This window comes from Sus scrofa, chromosome 6, assembly GCF_054392235.1.
Source record: "Sus scrofa isolate SSC_HxYL_T2T_F1_AM1 chromosome 6, Sscrofa_HxYL_maternal_Yorkshire_Landrace_v2.0, whole genome shotgun sequence".
NCBI classification, from domain to species: Eukaryota; Metazoa; Chordata; class Mammalia; order Artiodactyla; family Suidae; genus Sus; species Sus scrofa.
The window spans coordinates 78,842,351-78,863,020 of NC_139388.1; the positions used below are offsets into that span (position 1 = coordinate 78,842,351).

A 20,670-nucleotide genomic window follows, 5' to 3' on the forward strand; every position below is an offset into this window, starting at 1 on the left:
GTCCGTGCCTCGTGCTGGCTCTTAGGAATACTGTCGGATGAGGCCCAGGCCCTGCCTTCCAGCGGCTTCTAGGCTTAGTCCAGGTGGCTGGAAGGCCCTGAGCTCTCGGTCTGCTTTCTAGGCTGTTGGCACACATTCCTATGGGGCAGTGGGCCCCATGCAGCAAGAAGAGGCATGAGCTACGGGCTTTGGAAACCCAGAAAGACGTGACACTGGATTCCAAAGAGGGGAGAGGGCCGGGAGCCCTTGGCAGAAAGGGTTCACGTCACTTCCCCCCAGTAGACCCAGAATCTGTAGTGTTAGATGGTGGCAGATTTAAAGCAGGAAAAACAGGGAACGAAGTGAGGAGGGTGTCCAGGGGAGGCTTTGCTGAGAAACCAGCATCTGGGTCAAGACAAACCTAGATGGGGGGGGCGGGGAGTGGGCCACAGGGATGGGGTGAGGGGCAATGAGAATGCTCCGGGCAGAGGACAGCAGCGCAGAGATGCTGAGGGAGGGGTAGCTGCGTGATCCAGGTGGCAGCAGTGGGGCGGGGGTGGGGATGGCAGGTCATATGGCCCCAGTGGACTCTTCTAAGGGCTGTGCTCACCCCTGAGTGAGACGGGCGGCAGCCGAGGAGCAGAGACGTGACGTGATCTGACTTGTGTTTTGAGGGGACACTCCCTGCTGAGTTGACGTCGGCTGCAGGGCTGGAAGACCAGTTAGGAGGCCACTGTGTCAAGCAGACATGAGATGGTGACACGGGCCAGGGTGGGGACCAAGGAGTGGCCAGAAGTGGCCAGATTCTGGTAATGTGTGGAAGGCAGAGCTGACGTGGGTTGCTGAGGAGTTGGGTGTGGGGCCTGAGAGCAGAATCAAGGAGGATTCTGGGGTTCGGGGTCAGAGGGACCGGACTGAGTTTGGGGAGGAGAGGAGCAGGCTGTCGGGGTGCTGGTGAGGCACTCACAGATGCATCAGGGCAGAGATGCCGTCAGACACCTCAGTCGGGGAGGCTCTTGGCTCTGAGTGTGGACGTCAGGGCTGAGGTCTAGCAGGGCGGCCTCAGCATATGGATGGATTCAAATCCAGGAAGCTGTGGCAAAGGAGGGCTGAGGCCTCTGGTGTCTAGAGGTCACAGTGAGGGAAGATGAGCTGAGAGACCGGGAGAGGGGCCAGGAGGGCGTGGGGACGTCCCCACACCCGTGGAGCATGTTCTACAGGGACAGTGGGGCTCAGAGGTTCCGAGGGGACCACGACCTGAGAAGAGCATGTGCCGGGGAGGCGGGGAGGGGAGCGGACGCGTGGGGGTGCACGGTCGTCCCGAGCATCTTTGCTCCAAAAGGTGGAAGAGAAATGGATTGAGAGTTGGAGGGAAAGGGGGCTCAAATGCGCGTTTTCTGTTTAAGACGCGAGAATGGTGTGTGCGTGTGACACTGGGAGAAATCCACTGCAAAGCAGGGGCCGAGTGTAGGGAGCCTGGACGTCCGAGCGGGCGCTTGTCGTGAAGGGAGACCCGGTTTCCATAGCCTCCAGCCTCTCCGAACACGACAGCCTCACCAGTCGGTTCAAAGGAACCACCCAGGGGTTGGGCAGAGGGAGCCGAGCAGGAGAGCAGCCTCCTCCAGGCAAAGGAAAGGCCCAGCTGTGGCCAGGTTCGTGGCAGGGAGCCCCAGGGGAGAGCCGGACACCTGCTTCCAGACACTGGGTCTCGCCTGTGTTCAAAGCACAGTGCCCTAACCCAGCCCTGAGCACCTTAAAATGCTGCCAGTGCCCCGAGTCAGTGGAAGCTTTGGCCCATGTGTGTCCTTACGTCCCACAGGGGCCATGGACGTGGTTCCCAGTGACCAGGGTAGTCTGGCAAGGGCTGCAGCCACTTTGCAGTCCGTCCCGAGAGCACCAGGACTCCCGTCCCATCCGGGGCCACAGGGAAATTGGCATGCCTGGAGAGCAAGGAGAGACAATAAAAGAAAGCCGAACCGTCTCTGCCCCCAGGACCTGCTCAGTGATGGCCAGGGATCAGGTCCCCACCCCTCCCTGGGCTGCCCACCTTGTTCAGCCGTTCATTTGCGTCAGTCCGCTGGTGTTTACTGAGCCTACTATGTGCCAGGCACTGTTCGAGATGCTGGGGATGCAATGGTGAAGCAGGCAGGCCAGGTCCCTGCCCCCAGGAGCTTATATTGCTCATCAGGGGTGACATAAAAATGTGTAAGTAAACTCAGTAATCCTTCCCACACCTTTGACCCTCTGAGGGAAATAGTCTGCTCTCTCACCTGTAAGCACACGGATTAGGGTTTGTCACCATTGCACGGTGAATGGACTGCTTTTCTACCAGGTGAGAGAATTGCTTCCTTCTCTTTGGGTTAAATGGAGTTGACCTTGGTTCCATGAAGTGCAGTGGTCATGGGCACAGCAATGACCCCAAGGAGGCTCGCCAAACCATTCTCAAATATGCCAACTCAGAGATGGCATCTGCCTCCCCGCCTGAGACAAAGCTGGCAAATCTGCATTTCCCTCCTGTGCCACGGCAGACATCCCCAATCGACCCAGGTTCCTGTAGTGCATGGTTGACTAGTCATGTCTGCATGGACACAAGATTGGGAAACCAAGACCTGTATTCCAGATATTTTCCCTTTCTATCCCAGGCAGGAGGTTTGGAAGGTCACACTGCCTAACTTTTTAGGCTGCACTTGGAGGGAGAATCTGTGGGGATTATGGAAAGATCATGATCTGAACATCAAAGTACTGGGGTCAGGTGCCAGTTCTGCTGCCCATCAGCCATGTGAGCCTGTCCACCCATCTCGTCTGGCAGTGAGAAAAAGGCAGTTTCCATTTGTGAGGAACTGAGCTGCCCCAGGTCCGACCCTGGACCACCCAGCCAAGCCCGTGTCTGACCTCGCTCAGCAGGTGCCGTTTTCTCAGCCACCACCTGTAGCTGCTACTTGTCCAAGAGAGCGGTTGGCTTTTCTCTGTTCCCTGAGTGCCTCCTGATGGGGCAAGAGCCTGCCTAATCTTTGTAAAGTAGGTCGAACCCTGACCTGTTCTGAATTCACTTTGCTCAGCTTTCAAACAGGAGGAAAAAAATTAAAAGAAAAAAAGAAAATAAACGAGGGCTGTAAGTCTGTGGCCTTTTAATTCCTTCCGTGGGCTCTGACCTCTTCTTTGGGCCCTTTTCTCAGAATCCAGCCTGTCGGTCAAGTCAACTTGTATTTTCCGAGACTTCCTGGGCCCTGAGTGCAGGCGTGGGAGCTGCGGGGAGTTGAAAGACAAGAAAAGATGCTAACATTTAATGAGCACCTGCTCATTCAGGTGCTAGGTAATGTCACATAGAGCCTAAAGGGTAGAGAAAGAAGGTCACCCTTGGCTTACCAGCCGAGGAAGCTAAGGAAGCTCGCTCAGAGAGGTTACGTGCAATGACTGAGACCCTGCAGTTGCTATGAGCTAAAAGCCTGGGATTCGGGGCTCTGTGGATCTGAAGCTTTGTCTCTCTCTCTCTTTTTTTTTTTTTTTAAACTCTTTAGGGCTGCATGTGTGGCATATGGAAGTTCCCAGGCTAGGGGTCAACAGCAGCTGGCTAGTCCACAGCCACAGCCACGCAGGATCCAAGCTGCAGCTGTGACCTACACCACAGCTCACGGCAACACTGGATCCTTAACCCACTGAGTGGAGCCAGGGATCGAACCCACAACCTCATGGATCTTAGTTGGTTCATTGCCACTGAGCCACGACAGGAACTCCTGGAGTTTTGTCTTTGGGGTTCTCCCCAGTGCTCAGGGTCCCCATGTGACAGTTCCCTCAGGATGTGGCAGTCTGTTCTCTATGGGGGAGAAATGATTATACCTTCAGTCGCTATTCTAGATGAGGGAACTGAGGCTTAATTAAATTTTAATAGGCAGAGTCCAAAGCTGTTGCTTTTAGCCCAACTGTGTTGGCCTGAGAATCAGGAGACCTAGGCTGACCCACTGTGATATTCGATGCTCTTTCCCTCTCCCAGCCTCAGTTTCCCCATTTGTAAAGGAAGATGGAGCTGGAACAGCATTTGATGGGTGTTTATTCAGGGTGGTTTGCCTGACCCTTCTGGCTCCCACCTGCCCACTCTTTTTCCAGAATCTGTGAATGCTGAAGCCTCAACTGGCTAGGGAGGTTAAATGGAAAAGAGAAGGGGGCCCCCTGCTGGCAATGGCTGGGATTGTCAGACACAGGCTGAGGTTGCACTGACCCTGCCCACCACTCCGCCCCTCCTCTGAGCCCTTGTTTGTCAGGGGTCCACCAGGGGCTGGGAATTTTCACAAGGTCTCTTGGCGGTGAACTATCCAGAACAAGGGTCATAGTCTGCTGAGCTCAGACTGATAGGAAATCTGACCACGCCTTGGGCTGGCTGAGGATCCTGCAGGCTGGAGGAAGGGGTGGCTGAGGGGAAGATTCCTTAGGAGCTGCTGACACACACACGAATGCATGCACATCCTTCTTCCAACAGTCATGGAGCAGTCATAGGGTGCGTGTAAGAATGTCAACACGCCTTTAATGGAAACCTCAGAAAGCCCCCTTGGGACTGTGAGACAGCTACAGAAACAGCATCTCGAAGCAGAAGTAACTGGTCTGAATATTTGGATCATCCGCTGGTTTTGTGGATCGATGCGGGTTCTGCTGTTCACATGATGCGCTTTCACAGTAAGGTTGATGGAGAAGCACGAGGGGTTCAAAGCCAGGGATGCAAGGCCATGGTCCGCTGCCTGAGCCACATGAGTCTTGATGAGTAAGTTAACCCTTTAAGCCTCAGTTCCTTCCTCTACAAGGCAGGTGCAGCCCCACCCCCAGCACAAGTCCTGAGGAGCTGATGAGGCCGGCTGTGCGGGATTTGTTGGCAAGTTGGGAACCAGTGGAACTGGGATGGGAGGGTTGGGTGGGCAGGTGCCAGGGCCAGGTGGGTGCTGCCACTCACTGCTTGCCCGTGTTTCTTAATCTCCTTGGGGGCCTATGCCTTCATCAATAACATGAACTGACCTCAAAAGCTAGTTGTGAGAATTAAGTGACAAAGGGGACTTAGAGCGTGTCTTGGTAGTCTTTTTTTTTTTTTTTTTTTTTTGTGGCTGTGCCCGTGGCATGTGGAAGTTCCCAGGCCAGGGATGGAGCTCACACCTCAGCAGTGACAACACTGGATCCTTAACCCTTGGGCCACCAGGGAACTCCTGGGAAATTGACGCTCAAGGTTGCAGAGCCAGGGGCAGAACCCAGATCCTCTGACCCTGGACCCATGCACATCCTGCCCTGCTGGGTGGTGTCGGCCAAGGCCATGAACTTGTCTGTGGGCAGCAGCGGTCAAGACAAAGTTCCCTAGGACCTCAGAAGCTGAAGGAGCTCAGGGAGTCAGGCACACCCGTGTGGGGAAACCGAAGCTCAGAGAGGGGAAAGCTGAGAGCCTGGTCCCTCACTGCCGGGCACGTGTTCGCTACAAGCTCTGCTCCGGCAGGTCAGGAGAAGCCGCCTCGTGCTCAGAAGCCGACCCCAAAAAACCCCTTCCTCTCCAGGTGCGCAGCTCCCGAAGCCACTCGGATCCACTGCCCTGGGCCGTGCTTCCCTCTCGTTCTCAGGCTCCCCCAGTGTGAAACCCACCTGAGACAAGTGCCAGGTGGCAGCACTGCCATCCACTGGCTGTGGCCTTCATTTCCACCTCTGTGAAACAGGAGGTAAAAATACCCAGCCACCCACCTCTGTCACAGGAGGGTAGCCAGCAGCAAAGGAGAGATAGCAGATGGAAATTTCCAGTTCCCCCAGTGACAGCTGGGCCTGGGCTCTGCTGTCAGATTCCTTCTGGCCAGATGACATCTTTGCATGAGGTCCACTCGCAACGTGAGTGCCCCACGGGGCAATACAGGTGTGCCACCCCCACCGAGGGCCGGGGGCCACCCTTGCCTGAAGGGAGAGGGAAGCAAATGAGTCCTCTCTCCTTGGGCTCTTCTGTCCTGGCTTCAGGGTTCCAGCCCAGCAGGCCTGGAATTCCCACCACGGTGACCTAAGTCGCTTCTCTGCCAAGCTGGCCACAAAGGGGACAAGCCCAGCTGCATGAGCTAGGAAGCTCAAAGTTGAAATTCAAAGGGCCCCCCTGAGACCCAAGGTCCGATGGCTCCTTGCACGTGACAGCACCACCCCAGCTGACCTGCCTCCACCCTGTTTTACAGGAGGGCTGGGCAGGGGGAGATAAAGGTGCACCCCCACCCTCACCCCAAGTCTGCAGGGTCAGAAGGATGCAGCTTACATCAGGCACTGAGCCAGGAGCCCAGAGTCCTGGGTCCTGATGCCGTACTTTTTATATCAGAGCCTGAGTTTGCAAGTTCATTGTCTGGAACAAGACTAGGGTAGCACCACCATTGCCTGCCCCAACTCGCTGCCCTTGGCCATGAGGCTGGGACCCTTGGGGTTTGGGAGGCCTCACTGCAGAGGCAGCATAATATAGAGTCAAGGGTTTGAGGCTCAGGGTCTGATGTGGCTGTGTGACTCTGGGCAAATCACTTAACAACGCTGTTCCTTCTCAGGCTGGACATTTCCAGAGCCTCAGAAACATCCACCTCTCTCCCCACCACATCCCCAGGTACCCTCCTCTGTGTTCTCTCTACGGAGCCGCCGGGAGGGGCCAGAGTTCTAGGGACTCTGGGAAAAGCCTGCTCCACACAAGCCTGGGATTTGCCCATCCCCACCCCCTTTGCCGCAGAGCCAGGGCTGTGAGGAGAGTCTGGAGGGAGCAGAAGTCACACTACTGCCAAGAGGCTGCATGGAGAAGGGGGCACCGTGTGTGTGTGTGTGTGTGTGTGTGTGTGTGTGTGTGTGTGTGTGTGTGTGTGTTCGCCTATTCAGTAGTTTTTGACAGGTTGTACATCAAAACTAGCCTATTTTCCTCACTTCAGAAAGAAACCCCACACCCCCTGGCTTCCACCCCCATATCTTCACCCCCAGCCCAGGCAACCCCTAATCAGTTTTCTGTCTCCATAGATCTCCCCACTCTAGACATTTTGCATAGATGGCATCATACAGCATGTGGCCTTTGGTGACTGGCCTCTTTCATAGACCATCATATTTTCAAGGTTCATCACGTTGTAGCATGAATCGGTACTTCTTTTTATTATCAAATAATACACTCATCAGCTGATGGGCAGTTGGTTGTTTCACCTTTGGCAGTTATGATTAAAGCTGCTATGAACATATATGTACGGGATTTTAGATGGACATATGTTTTCATTTCTCTTAGATCTGTGCCTGGGAGAGGAATTGCTAGATCACAGGATGACTTTATGATCTATCACTGGGGGAGCTGTCAAGCTCTTTTCCAGAGAGGCTGTACCATCTTCCATTCCCTCCAGCAGTGCAGGAAGGTTCCAGTTCCTCCATATCCTCCTCCACGCTTGTTGCCAGCTGCTCTATATTTTAGCTGTTCTACTGAGTGTGAATTAGTATCTCGTTGTGTTGGGGTTTTTTCTGTTTGTTGGTTTGTTTTTGTCTTTTGAGGGCGGCACCCTCGGCATATGGAGGTTCCCAGGCTAGGGGTCGAATCAGAGCTATAGCTGCCAACCTACACCACAGCCACAGCAACGCAGGATCTGAGCCACGTCTGCCACCTACCTCACAGCTCGCAGCCACGCCAGATCCTTAACTCACTGAGCGAGGCCAGGGGTGGGACCCGCATCCTCATGGATGCTAGTTGGGTTCCTTAACCACTGAGCCACGGCAGGAACTCCCTCACGGTGGCTTTGATTTGCATTTCTCTGTTGACTAATGATGTCAGCCACCTTTTCCAGGGCTTATTGGCCATTTCCTGGAGAAATATCTGTTCAGATCTTTTGACCATTTATTATTGAGTTCTAAGAGTTCTTTATATACTCCAGATACAAGCCTTTTATCAGATATATGATTTATAAATGTTGTCACCCATTCCTCGCATCGTCTGTTTACTCTCTAGATGGTATCCTTTGATGCACAAGAGTTTTTAATTTTGAAGCCCAAGGTATCTTTTTTCTTCTGTTACTCATACTTTTGGTGTCATAACTTGCTGTGTGTTTTTAATCAAATACTTTTCGCTGTGAAGGAAATGGTGCAGACCAGGGACTGTCGGGCTGGGCTGAGTGGGCCCTGGAGGTTCATTTCAATAGGAAATAAAGGTTCCCATCAGCTGCCGGGCCGTGGGGGTCACAAGCTCACCAGGCCTCCCTCTCTGTCACTCTGGGGACCTAGCCGGTTCAGGGCGGGGACAGGCATTCAGTCAAGCGCTTGCTCCCCTGGCTGGGTCAGTAAAACCGAGAAATGAGAATTGGGACGTTCCCTTGTGGTGCAGTGGGTTAAAGACTTGGTATTGTTCCTGCAGCAGCTCAGGTCACTGCTGTGGCTCAGGTTGTTGCTATGGCGCAGGTTCGATCCCTGGCCTGGGAACTTCCACATGCTGCAGGCATGGTCAAAAAAAAAAAAAAAGAGAAGTGGAACTCTGGAGATGGGCAGGCCGGGGTTTGAATCCTGGGGATGCTGCAGGGTGACTTGGGAGCTGGGGAGAGAAACTTCATCTTTCTGAACCCTGTTTCCGCCTCCGTTGATGGAGGGATAGAGACAGGGTCCCTTGTCAGCATTCGGGCTGACAGGCAGCTAGGATGTGGGCAACTAACACGGTCCTCTGTCCCCCAGCCATGAAAGCCGACCGAAAGCGCCTAAAGGGTGAGAAGACGGACCTGGTGAGCCAGATGCAGCAGCTGTACGCCACGCTGGAGAGCCGGGAGGAACAGCTGCGAGACTTCATCCGCAACTACGAGCAGCACCGCAAGGTCGGCCCCCTGCATCCCCCACCCAGCACGGGGTCCAGCCTCTTGGCTCTCCAAACACAGACCACGGCTTGTGTCCCCTTCCGCTCACTTGGGGAAGCCCCTTGTCAGGCCGGGCCTGGGCACTGAGACGAAACAGGCACAGCTCCTAGTTAGGGCTCCACATCTCCTGGGCAAACCAGCCCGGACAGGAAAGCCCAGTCAGTGACAGTGTGGGCTCTGGATTCTGGCTGGCCTGGGTTCAGATCCCGGCTCCCCACGTATGCGCCCTTGGGGGCATCTCCCTTAACCTCTCAGAGTCTCAGTTTCCTCATCTGTGAAACAGGGATCATGCAGACCTTGTATTGCTGTGATGAGGACCCTATAAGATGATGGATACAGAGCCTTCCGCGTGGCAGCCAGTGCATAGTAAGCACTCGGGGAATGTCAGTCTGCGTCCTACTAATGATACCAGAATAAGAGTGTGAAGAGAGAGCAGGCAAGCACCATAAGACAGCAGGAAATTCTGCCTGCCAGGAGAGAGTCCTGGGAGGCTTCACAGAGGTGGTGACATGAGTTGGGCTCTATAGAGTAGATAGGAGTTTCTGGTCAGATGACCAAGGAATTTGGTTCAGTAAATATCTGTCTGACATATGTGCTGTGGACGTGCCAAAGAGGGTCCCCAAACCCAAAGAAAAAAAGTCAGTGCCTGCAGCCAAGCAGTCCTTTGTGAGCAGCTGTGTGTGCAGGGAGAGAGTTGTAACCTTCTGGATTGCGGGGCAGAAAACCTGTTGAAAACCGCCCTTCAAGTACATGACCCCACATGGTCATCGGCTGTGACCAGAGTACAGGTTGCATGTACTCTGGGGAGAAAAGGGAGGCGGGAGGCCCATTGGGTTTCCTGGGCTGTGGGAGGTTCAAGCGGTTCTTCAAAAGGGCAGGAGTTGAGGCCAGAGTGTCAGAGACCGCATTTGAACTTGAATGCATCATCCCCACAGCCCACTTTGATTTCCTCCCTCTCACCTCCTAGTGGTGAAGGTCCCTTCCCCCCAGGATGAAAACAGCCCCAGTGAGCTCCCTGGGCCAGGCTACCCCCAGCCGCTGGCTGTGTCTGGAGCTTTCAGCTGCCCTGGGTGTCAGCCCTGAGCAGCGGGGCCCTGGCTTCCCCTGTCCGCATCCAGTAAATGAGCCGAGTCCTGAGAAGTTGGCTTCCCTGTGCCTGTCACCTGCAGACAGGGTGTGACATTCAATCAGGAACCTGTGGAAGCAGAGAGGACGCAAGGGAACCCAGTGCTGCCTGCTTTCTTGGTTCTCTTCTGGGTCATAGACTTCCTGCCGTGTGCTCATTTAGCAGAAGGGACAAGGGAGCTCTCCTGGGTGTCTCATAAGGGCGCTAATCCCATTCATGAGGGTGCCACCCTCATGACCTAAGCGCCTCCCACCTCCTAACACCATCACCTGGGGGTTAGGATTTCAACAAAGACATTTTGGCAGGACACAGACATTCAGACGAGAGCACCACCTGCTGCTCCCTGTCCACCTCTCCCCTCTCCCACCTGGAGGGGCTGTAGCCGGTCCCAAGAGCCTGGTCCTTCTTCAGCTGCAAGGCAGGGAGAACCTTTGCTGGAGTGGCCTCGTTCTCATCCAAAGGGAGACGGGTCACTCTTGTTTGAGGGGAGGGGACAGAGAGCAGGGGTCAGGGAACCAGCCCATAGCTACACCTGCTTTTCAGGGATGTGCTGGTCCCAGGCTGACCCTGTCCCTGGTAGCACTTGTCCCCATCAACTGCTTTGGTGTATTCGTCAAGGTTCTCCGGAGGAGTGGTTTTATTTATATAAAGGGTTATTGTATGGAATCGGCCCACGTGATTATGGAGGCTGACAAGTCCCTTGACCCACTATCTACAAGCTGGAGACCCTAGAGAGTCAGGGTGTCATCCAGGCTGAGTCCAGAGGCCTGAGAGCTCAGAGCCATGTTCAAAGTTCCATCCAAGGGCAGGAACAGACCCAGGGCCCAGCCCAGCTGTCAGGAGAGAGGGCAGTCCCTCCGTTACTGTAACCACTTGCCATGCAGGCTCTCAGTGCATAGAATGATGCCCACCCACATTGGAGGAAGATCTTCTGAGTCCACCAGTTCAGCGTTAATCTCATCTGAGACACCGTCACAGACACACCCAGGAATAACGTTCAGCCAAATATCTGGACACCCCAGGGTCCCAAGAAATGGACGCCTAAAATTAACCATCAGGAATGGCTTAAGAAGATGTGGTACACATATACAACAGAATACTACTCAGCCATAAAAAAGAACGAAATCATGCCATTTGCAGCAACATGGATGGACCTAGAGATTCTCATACTAAGTGGAGTCAGACAGAGAAAGACAAATACCATAGGATATCACTTATATGTGGAATCTAAAATGTGACACAAATGAACCTGTCTACAGAACAGAAACAGACTCACAGATGTGGAGGAGAGACTTGTGGTTGCAAAGGGGGAGGGGAGAGGGAGTGGGATGGACGGGGAGTTTGGAGTTAGTAAATGCAAATTATTATATTTAGAATGGATAAACAACCCGGTCCTACTGTACAGCACAGGGAACTATATCCAGTCTCTTGGGATAGACCATGATGGATGATAATAAGAGAAAAAGAATGTATGTGTGTGTGTGTGACTGGGATACTGCCGCACAGAAGAAATTGGCACAGCAATGTAAATCAACTAAACTTTAATTTTTTCCAAAAATGAGTATAAAAAAATTAACCCTCGGTCTTGGCCTGGGAGGCAGGGGAGTACAGTGGTTAAGACCAGACAGCAGGTTAGAGTCTCACCTCTACCACGTGCGGGCCATGTGGCCTCATCTCTAAAGCCAGGATGGTGACAGCAAACCACTCAGAGCCCAGTGCTGTCACCAAAGTGTCTAGCACACAGCATGCTTGGGAAGATGCTTGCTATTGTTATTGTTGTTGTTGCCTCTGGGGATTCAGAATCGGGCATTTAATTATGGACGCTCCCCCTTGGGTTTCAGGGCCCTTTTGTGGGCCCCTTATCTCCCACTGCCTGGCGTTGGTCCCCCTGGTAAACCCAGACAGGTAAGCACATGGCTGGCCACCTGCTGTCAGAAGCCCCTGGCAGGCCCCAGACAGACCCCAGGCGTGGGCCCTGCCTCCGGGAGGACGGGAGAGTCTCTGGGGAGACACAAGAACCATGCAGAAAAGTAACCTAGGTGGGACCTTCTGGGAGGGCCGAGGGTCCAGGGGATCCAGGACCCAGGGGCGGGGGACGTGTTCCCTGAGAACACGCACTGTGAAGGAGGTCGGCTCCGGATCAGAACAGCACAGTGGGACCATGGAGCCAATAAAAGGCTAAGAGGATCAAAGAGATGGCGCCATTACTAGATACTGACCTTGACAGTGACAAGGCCAATGGCCCTCTTCAGAGGCCACCTTATCACACCCTGACTCAGGATCCATTAATAATAACGCATCCATTAATAATGCGCTTCTTCTATGCCAGCATTGTCCCAATCTCTTTGCATTTGCTGTTTTTGATAGCAACCCTGTGAGGTATGGTTTTATAGAGGTGAAAACTGAGACTTAGGGCAAGTCTGTGGCGCAGGGCCTCACAGTGACATAAAGGGGGAGGCGGGGTGCAAACCCAGGCGGTCCGGCCCAGGGCCCTCTCGCTGCCCACTGCCCAGTGCCCACCTCCCTCACTGCTCAGAACGAACGTAGATGAACAAATGAGTTACTTCAAGTTACTTCTGCTCCTCGCCCTAGAGGTCCTGGCCGCCCCCTCGAGCCATGGGTGGTTTGCCGGGCATGGCAGTGTCCTTGTGGCACTGTGGGTTTCATAGCAAGCTTTTCTCCTGTCCTTCAATTGGGGCGTCACATTCGTTTTCATAACTGTGCTCATTCTTGGGAATAAAGTCCCTCTGGGGCGTCCCCTTCCCTCAGGACGGGGCCATTTTTTTAAGTCGCAGATAACAGGGGCGTCCCCTAAGGCCAGCCAGCAGAGGGGCTGCGCTGCAGTGTCACTCTCATGTGATGGCTTCACAAGACCCACAGGCCCCTTCACATTCATTCAGAAAAGTGGAATTTGGAAAACACTCAATTTTTTTAAAAATTGCTACCTTAGGAGTTCCCATCCTGGCTCGGCGGTTAACAAACCCGACTAGCATGCATGAGGACTCGAGTTAGATCCCTGGCCTCGCTCAGTGGGTTAAAGATCTGGCATTGCCATGAGCTGTGGTATAGGCGCAGCTCGTATCCCACATAGCTGTGGCTGTGGTGTAGGCCAGCAGCTACAGCTTCAGTTCGACCCCTGGCATGGGAACGTCCATGTGCCACGAGTACGGCCCTAAAAAGACAAAAAAATAAATAAATAAAAATTGATCTCTTAAAATGGGGAGAGTCCCTCCTAAGCTTCTAGATGTCAGTGGAACAGCCATGTGACAATCTTTTGTCATCATTGGGTCCAACGTCACTGTACAGATGGGAGGACAAAGGTTCCCAAGATCCAGTGACTGACCCAAGGCCACATATTTAGAGCTAATTTGGAGAAGCTAAAGCCACACCTCCTGGTTTTATTCCACCTCTTCCAAGAGCTTGCAGCTGGTGTTGGTGGTGGTGGGGGGGGAGACTTGCATTTTATGTGCAAGATAAATGTCCCTGTGAACAGGATTAATGGAACTCTCAGCCCAGCCACCCAGCTCCTCCCCGGGGACCCCTGCAGGCCTCCCGGCAGGTAGCAGGACACAGGGCTCCCAGCTGTGGGGCCGGGGAGCATGAGCACAGACACAGGCTGCTGAGAAATGAGAGTTTGGGGCCTGACCAGAAAGTTGACAGAATTGCAACCCCCGGGAGGCTGCGCCGTTGCACGTTCCCTGTCACATGGCTACAGTCTGGAGAGGAGTTTGGGGACATAAACACAGCTGAGGAAGGGCTCATGGCAGGCAACCTGGGCGAGGGCTGGGCACAGGGAGATCCTAGGTGGTGAGGTCACTGCCACAACAGGCCACCTTCCTCCTGCCTGCCGTCACACCTCTGGACAGGCCTGTGTACCCCAGAAGCCCCCTCCACATTGCACCTCTTGTGTCCAGGTGAGCCCCCCATGCCAGCAGGCCAGAGGGACCTCATTCTTTTATGCAGCAGTGTTTCTTGGCTGCTGTCTACCAGGCTGCTGTTCTGGGACCCAGGTGTCTGCCAGTGGCCTTGGACGGTGCAGAAGGGCTTTACAGGGTAAGCCCTGCAGGCACAGGGGTGTTTGTCTGGTTTGTGCCTGCTGGTGGCATCTCGATGTTGGTTGAGTGAACAGTACTGGGTGCCAATATGAGAAGCAGGTCGGAGAGAGCTGGTGCTGCTTCCTGGGAGTCAGGGAGGGCTGCCTGGAGGATACTGGAGCTGTGTCCTGAGTGAACCGGTGGGCGCCTGCTGTGTGCATGGTGCCATGCTGAGCGCTGAAAGGATTAGTTCATGCAGTGCTCGCAGTAACACCCTCAAGACGGCTGCTCCCACCCTGTGTTACAGGTGAGGCAACGGAGGCACAAGAGAAAATTGCAGCCTGTTCTTGCAAAGCCAGGATTTGACCCCAACTGGCTCTCTTTCCAGAAACTAAGCCACAGCTACAGCTCTGTGACAGCTCAGAGCAAGGGCCTCCTATTCTCTGGCCCTCTGGGAAGTCAGGCCTTTGGCAACAAGCTGTTAGACAAGGCAGGATGGCTGCCTTTCAGCTCATTCCTAGGCTGCACGGAGACCTTGAGCCTGGCTCCTGATTTGGTGGGTGGGAAGACCATGGCTGGATGGGTGAGCAAGGCCCTGTGCTGGGGCCCTTCCTCTGTCCTCAAATTTGGCTCCTGCCAATAGAGATCCGGCTGCCCAATGCAGCCGGCTGTCCTCTGCCTGCTGGCTTTGCTCAAAGCAGCAGAGCTGGGCCTGTGGCCCTTCCCTCTGCATCACAGAGAACACAGCTCATGCAGGAGGACTGGCCAGGAGCAGGGGCCAGGTAACAGGCAGAGGACTGCGACATGTTCATACACTAGAGCTGACTGGGGCTCCAGCCTGTGCCATCATCACTGTGACCCTGCAGAATGGTGGCAGGGCCCCCTGGCAGCCAAGGCGGTGGGGCTGGACTTACCTTCTCTGTCCCTGTTTTCCTGTGACACACATGTTATCCAGCAACAGAAGAGACACCCAAACCCACCACTAACTAACATTTGTCAGACTCCGTTTCCCTCACATGAAGTCATTTCATCTTTATAACAATTCTTTTAAATGAGTAGTATTTTCAATACGGAGAAAGAGATTTGATGCGTTAACACAGCTTAACCCATGACATGCGTTTGCTCATTTTATCCAATGAAAAAATAATAGCTGAGTGTCTACTAAAGGTCTGTCTCTGTCCCAGTCTCCCAGCTAGTTCGTGACAGAGCTGGGCTGAACCCAGGGCTGTCCTCCTCTAGGCCCCGAGCACCCAGCTCCGAGCGGTGCGGCGCAGCCCTCCCCACGCTTCCCCTGGTATAGGGATCAAGGCCATGGAGGCAACTCCAGGCCAAGGGGAGGCCCCGCTAGCACCCCTGGTTGTAACGCCAGGCCTCTCCCCGCAGGAGAGCGAGGACGCCGTCAAAGCCCTGGCCAAGGAGAAGGACCTGCTGGAGCGCGAGAAGTGGGAGCTGCGGCGCCAAGCCAAGGAGGCCACGGACCACGCCACGGCACTGCGCTCCCAACTGGACCTCAAGGACAACCGGATGAAGGAGCTGGAGGCGGAGCTGGCCATGGTGAGACCCCGCCCCCCTCACCCACCCAGGCTGGTGCATCTGCTGGAAGCGACATCGTGTGCTAGGAGGAAGCTACACACAGGGGAGGCTGGGCATGAGCGTGGGTTCACCTGCGAGTCCTGTCTGAGCCAATGGAGTCTAGCGGGGCGGGGTGGGGTGGGGCGGGGCGGGGGCGGGTCTGGGCCGGGGGGCGGGGTCTGGGGGATGCTCCCTCTGCTTCCTTCCGGTCGGCCACAGGGCCTTTCATCCACCTGCCTGGGGCCGGCCTGTGGGGATGCTGGGGGACCATCCACCAACCTTGAGGAAGAAAAACACCACAAAATTTAGAATGGTTATTTCTAAGTAGGACGATCACAAGTGACTTTTATTTCCTTCTTTCCTGCACCTATTTTCATCTGTACTGAAAACATCTTACTTGGGCCTTCATGGGGGAAAAAATGTTATTTTTTTTCTAACCCAAAACAATCCTTCAAAAATACTTGCAAACACTGTGTTTTCCTCGGAGATGTGCAGCCTGCATGTGGGGACAGAGAGCCCAGGTGGGGTGACCAGGCCTGGCCTGGCATCAGAACATGGGTCCAGAACCCCAGAGTCCTGTTCTTCCTGTGCTCGTGTGACCGTGGACTCCTCACTGAACTTCTCTGAGCTTCAGTGACCATCTAGTCCTGGGGTGGGGGTGAGGGTCTTTAACCCACCCCACCTCCCCCACCAGGTGGCTGAAAAACTCCAGGGAGCTCATGGCTTAAAGAGGGGCTCACCCTGAGCTCACCGCCAGGGCCTCGGTGCGATGATGGTGGCTGGGAGGAGAGTGTGCAGAAACTCCTGAGGGGCCGGGAGGCCCAGTGGCTCTTAGCGAGCACGCCACGTTCTCCTGCGGAGCACTGATGCCAGCTAAGGGTGTGGCTACTGCCATGAGTTCAGGGTTCGACTCCAGCCCCCATCACTTCCTAGCTGTGTGGCCTTCAGCCCGACCTTTCACCTGTCTCGGCCTCAATTCCGTCAAGTCTCAGTAGAGATAATTGCCTGTTATAGGGCTCTTATTGAGGATTGCAATGAAATAATGCAAGGAAGACACTTAGCACAGCCTATACATGGCGACTGATGATAGGATGAGGTTATCTCTAGTCACTTCCTTCAGGACCAGGGGTCTCCCAGGGCAGGGCAGCACAGCATCCCTCCTGGGACTAAGCCTGCACGCTGCCTCCTGGGTCTCCTTGTCCAATGCTGACCCCTAGTGGTGAGAGCTGCCCAGGCTGGAGAAAGTGCCAGCTGCCCAGGCTCCCACCATGAGCTGCATGGTGCTGGCAACCCTGCCGCCACCTGCAGACCAGACAGAAGCCTTTCAAGTTGTGGGTCTGGGAGAGGGTGTGGGGGTGAGATGAGCCCTCTGTCTTCCCAGTCTTCCCAGTGTCCTCTGGATGCACAGGTGTGGACCCCTAGCCTTAAGCATCCTGGCGAATTCCGGGACCTTTCAGGACAGAGAGCGAGCTCTCTGCTTCCTCCCTCATCATGCCCGGACCACTGCTTTGGTTCTGGCCAGTGAAACTCAGGCCCTTGCCTCCTCCTGCTGGCCAGCCTCAGACTCCTCTGCTAAGGGTGAATAGTTTAGGTCAATGTGTGCAGCTCATGGTGTGGACTTACTGTAACATCAGCACAGCCCGTTGACAGCCTCGGTGTTGGGGCGGGGGGTCCACCTGACTGGAGGTCCCCTCTGTTGCCCACCATCTGCAGAATTTCTTGCCCTGGAGGCTTCCAGGGCTGCCAGCTCTGTCCGGCATGCACGCATGCTCGCGCGCGCGCACACACACACACACACACACACACACACACACACACACAGCTGGCCAGGACGTGACGGGGGAAGGTCCCTCCCCTGCACATGCACCTGAGGCCCTTGAGTCACAAGCAGCAGAGAGCAGCTCTGGCAGGTTTAAGCACACAGGGTGCGCTAAAAGGAGCTCAGGAGCTTCCAGGTGCATGAGAAGGCAGAGGGCCAGGCTTGGAAATGGGCCGAAACCCAAGCAGGGTCCCATCCAGACTACTGACCCTTTCACCTCCTGGATCATCCCAACTCAGGGAGGTGTAAATAATCCCAACAACGACTGCTTGTGCAGCAGGACAGGAGACTGGACGGCGTCCTGGGCCTCCATGTGAATCGTGGCATGTCTGACTCCTGCTTATGAACCAGAAAGTGTAACACTCACAGTCACTGTCGTGCATTGAGGTGTCTTTTTCACCATAGGGCAGGTGCTCTCACAGCCCCCTTGCTACCCCACCAGACAGCCGAGGGCAGGAAGGCATGGAGAGGTAAGGCCTCCCCCAGGAGCCCCCAGCTAGGACATGGCAGAGCCAGGATCGGCTAACGGCATGGCCACTGCCACGGCCCACTGGATTCCAGAGCCCAGGCTCCGAAGCACTGTGCCGGCCATCTCGTCCCACAGCTCAGGGGTGCGCTTGCACAGGAAGGCTCCCTCTCAGCTCCCTGTCTTACCGTGAGGACCCTGAGGCTCAGAGTGGTGGAGTAACTTGCCCTGGGTACCTAGCAAGTTAAATAGTCAAAGTGGAGTTGGAACCCAGTTCTGTTTAGTGTAACAAACAAGAGGGTGTTTGAGCCAATCGCCTTATTCCCAGGATCTCAAAACTCCAGGCTCAGAGTGCCCGGGAAGGGAAGGAGGCTCAGAGAGAAGAGGGCGCTCCTGGCATTGGACTGCGTTTAATGGAGGGATTAATGGGAGATCAGCATGTAGCCTGTCACGGGAAGATGGTCCCATGTGGCGGGGGGGGGGGGGGACATGCACGTATCTTAAATCAGAGCTCAGGTGGTGTGTCTCAGCTGCAGCTCCATTTTGCTCTGTCTCGGAGGTTTTAACATCATGAGTGGCAGTTTGCGAGAGGGTTCTTGGCTCCAAAACTCACAGGCACACCCACCCCATCCTGCAGGACTAACTGGGGTCCCCTCCCCACTGTCAGGCAGCGGTGATGTCAAGCTGCCCGCCAAGTGAGAAAGTGCCCCCTTGGGCCCAGAGGTGACATCCGCCTGGAACAAGGAGGCAGGGGAGACAGGAGAGTGACCCTGTCCTGGGCTGCCTCCAGGGGCTGCCCATTCAACTCCTCTCTCACTCAATTCCTAGCCGGGCCTTGGAGACCCCAGAAGAACAGGTGATAAGCGTGTCCTCGGCCCCCCTTTCTGTGTTTCTGGTCTCTTTGTATCAGCAGGAACTGAGGGGGACTCTAACCCCCAGACAAGCCCTCCAGGCATGTGCTGGTCAGCACGTGGCACAGCCTCGCAGAGACCTTGGGACAGAGGTTGGATTCCTGGCTTTCTCACCATGATGGGTGCTGATGGCGGAGCAGCTGGCCAAGAGGTCCCCTTGATGACACTGTCTTCTTCCTGTCCCACGGCTCTCTCTCCAGGCCAAGCAGTCCTTAGCCACACTGACCAAGGATGTCCCCAAGCGGCATTCACTCGCCATGCCGGGCGAGACGGTGCTTAACGGCAACCAGGAGTGGGTGGTGCAAGCGGACCTCCCGCTGACCGCAGCCATCCGGCAGAGCCAGCAGACTCTCTACCACTCACATCCCCCCCACCCTGCAGACCGGCAAGGTGAGTCCAGCCCAGCACGGCTGCGGGGCGTCCCCGGAGGCCATTTGACCCACTCTGGAAGGCAGCTTCTTTATTCCCACTAGAGCTGGAGGGGGTGGGGCAGAGGCCACAAACATCTAAGAGACAGACCTCAGGCCTCACTGGATCCCAGGGTTCAGACAGTACCTGGGTCTGAGCTTTTCTCTCCATCGCTCAGCTCTCCCTGCTTCCATTCGGCCTCATCGTTAGGCCGCCTCTTTCCGCAAAGCAGAAAACAGTGTCTAGCAGTTTCAGACTGTTAGGGCCCTTGCAGCTCAGAGGTCTTAAGGAATCTCTGCCTGCCAAATCCCAAAAAAGAACTCTGATTGGCCAGCCAGGGTCACATGCCCACCCCTGGACCAATCACTGTCTAGGGATTGGGTGCTCTGCCTCTGGGTCCCATGGGCATCCTTTGGCAAGGGAGACAGTGAGAGCGCCTTGATTGCCAGCTCCAGATAATCACGGGATGTGTGGGAGGACCAGAAATCAGTGTTACCAGTGCCTTCTCCAGGCACTGGCAGGGGTGGCTAGGGACAGCGACCCAGCCTTTAGTTAACATCTGTATCCACTGGCCACAAGACAAGCCCCAAACCCCTCTGCTCATCAGCAACCCACTTGGCTCCATTTTCTGTTCCTCCCGTGAGTGGCCATGTTTGTGAGACAGGTGCAGGTTGGGGACAGGCAGCTGGCCTCCAGTCCTGCCATCACCTTGGTTAGAACCCAAGTCCCTGACTGCAAAGCCTCCACCCTTCTCCATGTGACCCTATGGCCACTGGCAGCAAGGGTCTCCTTTCTCAGTAGCCTCCCTGCTCATGTGCTGCCTGCACACAGTAGGCCCTCAGTCTTGTTGAACAAAAAGTGCCTCCTCCATCCAGTGCCAGGGCCTGCAGACAGGAGAGCCATCCGCTGGGGGACTTGGATGGGCTTCCAGGCATTCAGTGGCGATTGATTGAGCACCTACTACTTGCCAGGCACCGTGAGCACTGGGGTTGAACACGGATAAGACACCAGAGCGCCTGCCCTCATCAAGCTGGCATTGTAGGTGGGACAATGGCAACACGCGTGTCCCTGAGCTAACGAAGAATGATTACAGATTGTAGTCAGTGCAGGGGTAGAAATCAGTGTGAAAGCAGATGCTTTGATGAAAAACGGACACTGGAGAGAGCTGATAACCGGGGAGGTTTCTCTCGGGACAGGCTGAGACCTGAATGATGGGCATGTGCCTGACTGGGCAGCAGGACCAGCCAAGGCTGAGGCGGGAGGGAGATGGCGCGAGCCAGGCACTGTAAAGAGAGCAGGTGTGCTGTGAGCCAAGGCTGGTGGGTGGGCAGGGCTGTATGCCTTTGCCTGGAGGAGGACCACACGCATATACCACCAGGTAAAGAGAGACCGGATGCTGGCCATCCCTGCAGTGAGGGGTGGAGGCAGGGAGGCCCTCTGGGAGGCCGCTCTGGTCTTCTGGGCAAGAGACGGTGGTGACCTGGGCTTGGGTAGTGACAGTGGGGTTGGAGAGAAGTG

At 55.2% G+C, this 20,670-nt stretch overlaps 1 protein-coding gene across 5 annotated transcripts in view; it reads left to right on the forward strand.

Annotated features, from left to right (window-relative positions):
• KAZN (kazrin, periplakin interacting protein) overlaps positions 1-20,670 on the forward strand; it is a 1,160,468-nt gene that overhangs the window by 1,075,956 nt on the left and 63,842 nt on the right. For all 5 annotated transcript variants that reach the window (XM_084962915.1, XM_021097563.2, XM_084962916.1 and 2 more), the window contains 3 exons: positions 8,641-8,777; positions 15,360-15,530; positions 18,945-19,134. In XM_084962915.1, the coding sequence (XP_084819041.1) occupies positions 8,641-8,777; positions 15,360-15,530; positions 18,945-19,134 (498 nt within the window). The remainder of the gene's footprint in view (positions 1-8,640; positions 8,778-15,359; positions 15,531-18,944; positions 19,135-20,670) is intronic.